At 49.1% G+C, this 5,903-nt stretch overlaps 1 protein-coding gene across 1 annotated transcript; it reads left to right on the top strand.

Annotated features, from left to right (window-relative positions):
* The first annotated feature begins 1,303 nt into the window (after positions 1–1,303).
* LOC127344137 (uncharacterized) lies at positions 1,304–3,036 on the top strand. Its single transcript, XM_051370355.1, has 2 exons — positions 1,304–2,819; positions 2,912–3,036. The coding sequence occupies exons 1-2, from the start codon at positions 1,663–1,665 to the stop codon at positions 2,997–2,999; spliced, it is 1,245 nt and encodes a 414-aa protein (XP_051226315.1). The 5' UTR covers positions 1,304–1,662; the 3' UTR covers positions 3,000–3,036.
* The last annotated feature ends 2,867 nt before the right edge of the window (positions 3,037–5,903 follow it).

Genomic DNA, 5,903 nt, shown 5'->3' with positions numbered 1-5,903 from the left:
ATGGACTATCCGATCATGATCAAAAAACCAGCCCAACCTAGATACCCCATACCGCATAGCAGTAGTCCCCAACCAGCGATGCACGCCTCATACCGGCCCACCGTGTTCGTCGCTCAGAGCTACGGCGATACTCACAGCCAGCAACGCCAACCATCACCATAGTGAGCGGTAAGGACGCTCATGACTTTCACTAGTACCTAATAGTTTACCGCTCGCGTGCGGATTTTAGCTACTAGTCGTGTGTGCGGATCCGCTAGTGATACCTCGTCAGTGGTAACTAGTAAGGGTTACTTGTCGCGTCCAAACATGGCAAGTGGCTAGTAGGCTACTTACCGGTCACGTGCTGTCATGGCACGCTGACGATAAGTTCAGTGGCAGCACGTTGCCCGCACACTGCCAGCGCAGTGCCCGCATGTTGCCAGTACTTCTTAAACTGCCCAACTATACGGCTACCTACGATCAAACAGTACCAAATATACATAACCATGATGATACAATTATACCAGTGACCAAACCATTATTTGATCTCAAATGTTAGAACAGAAGATCACAAGCTAGTTACTAATCTAAACTAAAATCACATAGATGAGAAATGCAGCCACGATGAGCAGCATGAGGACGAAGGTGGTTTTCATCCGGTTCGTCCTCATCTCTCTCCTCTCTCCAGCAGTTGGCGTGTTGTGGTGTGGCCTACAGATGGCGGTGATGTTCGTGGGTGGCGGCACAGCGAGGAGAGTGCTCAGAGTCTTTCTCCCCAACCGTGACTTCCGGTATCCATGCGTGCTCGAAGCGTTCTACTCCGACAGGTCTGTCGCCCTTCGATTCAGGGCGAGAAAGCAGGGAGCTTTCTTTGGAGGTGAAAGGAATGGTGCTTGAGTATTTTGCTTGGTCTCGGAAGGTTGAAGATGGCCCGAGTCACTCAATAGCAGTCTTCTTCACCAACTTCGATGCCTTCTCAGACGGATCGCAAGGCTCGAAAACAGAAACAAAGGTTAAGCTGTGTTTCATTTCTTCTCCTATATGCTTGTTGTTTTTCGTCTCCTGTTAAACTTGTCGTTAATGATCTTATTAATTTAAGACAGAGCTACGACCTTGTGTTTAAAACCAGCAGTCCCTGATATTTAGCTTTTTTTTAGAGTACCCGACATTTTGATTTTTTTTTAGGGATACACGACATTTAGTGTGTTCGATAATAATCCTACAAAGAAAAAAAAAAGTCTTTTAACTCTGGAGTCAGACATATCTGATTGGTCTGGCCCATATAAATGCCCAAGCGGACAAGCCCAACTAGCCGCGGCTACCTTGATCCCCAAATACGGCCAAACCATGGTGCTGCCGTGTCTCGAGTTCCCCTAGAATCCCAAATCTCCTAAGTTCCCACGGCGGGGCAGGGCGAGGCGCAGCTGGAGCGACGATCCACGTGGGAGGTCTCACCGGCAGGTGGCGTGCTGCGTGCATCAGCTCGGTTTCTCACCTGGATTCTGTTTCTTCTTCGCCAAGCAGCTCAAATTGTCATCTTTCTGAATTCCCACGGCGGCGCAGGGCGAGGCGAAGTGACAGTCCGCGCCGGAGGGGCGGCGGCGTGTTGCGTGTATCTCATCTTGATTCTGTTAGTTCTTCGCCAACCATCTCAATTTGTCATATTTGCTGCACCATCTACGAATGGACGATGCATCCCGTTGGGCGTGTCTCTACCCAGACTTGGTTCGGCTGATTGGGTGGCGGGTGCTGGCCGGAGATCTGCTCGATTACGTGCGCTTCCGCGCCGTCTGTCCACTCTGGCGCTCCAGCACCGTCTGCCCACTTGGCCGCGGCCTCGTCGACGAGCGCTTCCACCCGCGGCTGTGGGTGCTGCTGCCCGAGGGCCGCGCGCTCTTCCCCGGCCACAGCGAGCTCCACGGGTACGTCCGCTTCTTCAACCTCTCCACGGGCCTCTCCGTGCGCGCACGCCTCCCGCTGTTCGAGGACCACCGCATTCTCGACTCGGTTGACGGCCTCGTCCTCCTGCTACAGGAACGAGACGGCGCCATCCGCCTTCTCCACCCCTTCACCGGCGACATCGCCGAGCTCCCGCCTCTCTCAACCCTCGTCAGTGACTTTGCGGCCAAGTCTAAGCTGTCTTCCATATGGGATCTGTCGGATTTCAGGAAAATCAGTGCTACCTCCGTCAGCGTGAGCTCGGATGGACTCATCACGGTCATGATTCTTCTTTCAATGATGGGCCACGTGGCCTTTGCTACCACCTCCGGCGGCATTGACCGGCAATGGAGTGTCTCAAGCTGGAGCCTTTCACCCATGTGGAGGTCAGTGTCGTTCCAAGGAAGGCTGTACATATTGCAGCGTTCCGGTTATAACAGTAGTAACCCACAGATTCTCCAGATCGACCCTCCACACCATGATAAGGAAATCATATCCCCACCAAAGTTGATTGCCACATGCCCAGGCAAAATCCAGCCTCCATACCACCTGGTACAATGTGACTCGGATGTTCTGGCTATCGGTTGTAGTGACAAACCCAATTCTTTGCACCTGTTAGTTTACAGATTAGCTGACCTTATCCTAAACAAATTTACCCCAGTAGAGAGCATTGGGGGAAATGTTCTGTTTGCCAATATCGAAAGGAGTCTGAGTGTGAGCGCTAGGGCGCTCCCTACCATTGTTGGCGACACCATTGTAAAACTCAAACCCAGGGACATACATCTTGGGGAGTACCACCTCAAGGGTGCCACATGGTTGAGGACAACCGATGAATCTACTTGTGGTCTTGAACCGTCCCATAGTAACCTCATTCATCGTATCTTCTGGTGCCATCATAACCGGTAAGCTAATTGTTCTTTCTAACTTGCTTGTTTCTTAATAAATACTATTGTGTTGCTTGATGAAACAATTATTTCCCCACTTATGGCTGCAGGGACAGAAAACAAACTTATTTTCTAGGGGACTCTACCCCTAGGTTAGTGAGGAGAAACTGGAGAGACGAGGTACATATTCCCTTGTAACATCCAATATATGCAATAAAGAGACAATTTGCACTCATGAGGATAGCACTCATTTTTTTCAACTCGTATAAAAATAATTGCATTTGTGAGGGAAACTTAACACTCTAAAATGGACATATTTTTCTTTATTATAAATGTCCTCAAAAAGGTCTCTAAGCAAAATTCAAACACAAATGTTTATATTTTAGACAAAGGAGGTAAATGGTAAAATATTTTCTCCCTTCCCTGTACTATTTATTCTAGTGCTCCAAATTTTAAAACTGTCCTAGAATCAATAGTCATAACCAAGTCAAATTGTTTACCACTACCTATGCTTGAATGGCCTACAATTGTTAACCACTAGATTTAGATGTGCACCTTGGTGCACGATCCCACAAAATTAGCGACGATTGAAATTTTGTATAACGACGATAAAAATCAGCTTATTTCTTTTTAAAAAAGAACCAGGTGAGAAAATAATAGTACATTTTTGAGTTTTTACAAAATAAATATGATAGGATGGAATTAGGATAAAGCACACAAAATTACGAACAGACTAGCGCACGATATGGTTGGTGTCTTATATTCCTGGATAATACCTTATTTAAGTTTTACAGAAGAAAGTCGATATGATGAAATTAGGAGTACTTAGATACATGTCTTGGAAGCTAAAACTGAGCCATCAATAACAGAAATCATTGAAAACCGAAGATCTTCTCATCAATGTAATAGTAGATTTGAATTTTCCAGACCTATACATAGCTTGCTCTTTAAAGTTGCCTCTACTATTTCGCAAAACTAAGACAGAAGGTTGTGACCCATGTGCTTCTTGTGCTTTTGCCAAAGCTGAAAATCGTTCCTCCTCTTCTGTGTGTTAAGAAATAAAACTTGCTACAATACAAACCCTCAACTTTGCTAATTGTTTCGAAATGCTAGCTTTTGTCGGTTCTTGTCGCATTTCTTGGTCAAAATATTGCGCGAGTCATCTTGCTCGACTCCCCAACGCCTAACTCATCCATCGCCGTGATTCCACCTCCTACTCAACGGCTCCGCTATGGTTGCGCTAGTCACCGGCATCACCCGCCGCTAGCTCATCTGTTGTCGCTCCCTGCATCGGTCAGCTCCTCCCCTGCCCCTCTTGTTCTCGTCGTCGTGGGCGCCTGTCCGCTGCGTCACCTCTCGCCGAAGACAGAGTCAGGCAGAGGATGAAGCCGCAGAGTAGCTGGCACTATGGAAGAGGCAGTTAGTAGGCAGCATGCTCTCTGACTACAAATTATGACTCATTAGCTAGAGCTGACAACGAGAAAGAAATATGTGGAGTTATGTATCTTGTTTTAGTTTGCTAGCAATTTCATCAGAAAGCGAAGTGTAATCATCAATCTGTGTAGTTGTGTTGCATATTAGAGTTGCAGTTGTATCAATGCAATTTGAGCCCCCTTATAGAACTGCACTGAAATGTATGTTTTCAGACTTCCTCTTCTAGACCTGAACTGAAATGTCTGTTTTCGGACTTGAAATTGAACAGCCCAAAAGCATAATGATTATTGAAATTGTATAAAAAATTGGGACTTTCGCAGTGCGGACAGCTTATAATGCAGAATGGGGATGTCAAATTTGACCCAAAGTATATGGTGGTGCAGTTGCAGATACAATGAATCCACACCCTATGTGGGATACAATCTAGAGATTAAAATGTCCAGCTAAGATGAAAATTTATATGTGGCGTTTGATGCAGAAGACACCAAGCATATGCTATTTCAATGCTCTCGAGCATTATAAGCTCTAGATGCAGAAGACACCAAGCATGCTATTTTTCAAATGCCCGGCGACAAGGCGCCCGGCCCGGATGACTTCACAGGGGCTTTTTTCAAAAGATGTTGGGATATCATCAAGGGGGACGTCATAGAGGTGGTGAATTTATTTGGGAACCTACATGCTCAAAACTTTCATTGGTTGAACTCGGCCAATATCGCCTTACTACCCAAGAAGGATGGGGCGGAGGAGATCACGGACTACCGATCCATTAGCTTGATCCATGCCATGGCAAAGATCATCGCCAAGATCCTAGCTCTTAGGCTTGCCCCTCTTAGGGCATCTCCAACCGGGCGACCCAAATGGACGCGCTGGGCCGTTTTTTGGGCCGTTTGGGTGGCCGAGCGGACACCCGGACAGCGGCCCGCGTGTTCGTTTGAGTCGCACGCTGCGCCCAACACGCGGACGCAATGCATATATAATAAAAAAACAAAAATGAAAATAAAAAATAAAAACAACAAAAAATAAATTTAAACTAGTGGTTAGTTAAACTTAGCCCTATTTTGGGCAATTTTTACACAAAACAACGCCCTATATGAGCTTTAAACTAAAAAAAAGAAACCCTAGCCAGGGTTTGCGAGCACGGTGGCCGCCGGCAGTACTACCCCCAGTAGTACTCGTCGTCGTCGGCGTCGATGATGACGACGCCCCCCGGCGGCGACGCGCTGTTCCGGCTCGAAACGCCGGAGGGCACCGGGGACTCCGGCCAGGGCGACCACTGCGCCCTTTCCCAGGCGGAGTGCGGGTTCGGCGGGCTCGCCGGCCTGCGCATCCGTGCCCTCCGCGCGGACTCCTGCCGGAGCTGCTCCTCCGCTGCGGCCTGCAGCTCCGCTTGTAGCCGGAGCGTGGCCAGGCGCTCCTCCTCCGCCAGGCGCGCGGCCCAGCGCTCCTCCTCCTCCCGGAGCGCCGCCTGACGCGTTGCCTCCTCCTAACGGCGCGCCAGCTCGAGGAAGGCCCACGCCTCCGCCTGGGCGTCCTCCTGGGCCTTCCTGGCCGCCTCCTCCAGCACGGAGGTGCGCAGCGTCTCGGCGAGGTGTGGCCATTTGGCCAGCTCGTCGAGGTCGCTCTGCTCACGGGACGCCGCGAGCGCCGCCTGCAGCTCCGGGTCGTCCT

The sequence above is a fragment of the Lolium perenne genome, chromosome 3 (assembly GCF_019359855.2).
Source record: "Lolium perenne isolate Kyuss_39 chromosome 3, Kyuss_2.0, whole genome shotgun sequence".
Lineage (NCBI taxonomy): Eukaryota > Viridiplantae > Streptophyta > Magnoliopsida > Poales > Poaceae > Lolium > Lolium perenne.
The sequence above is the reverse complement of the archived record's forward strand: the minus strand, read 5'-3'. Positions and strand labels throughout refer to the sequence as shown.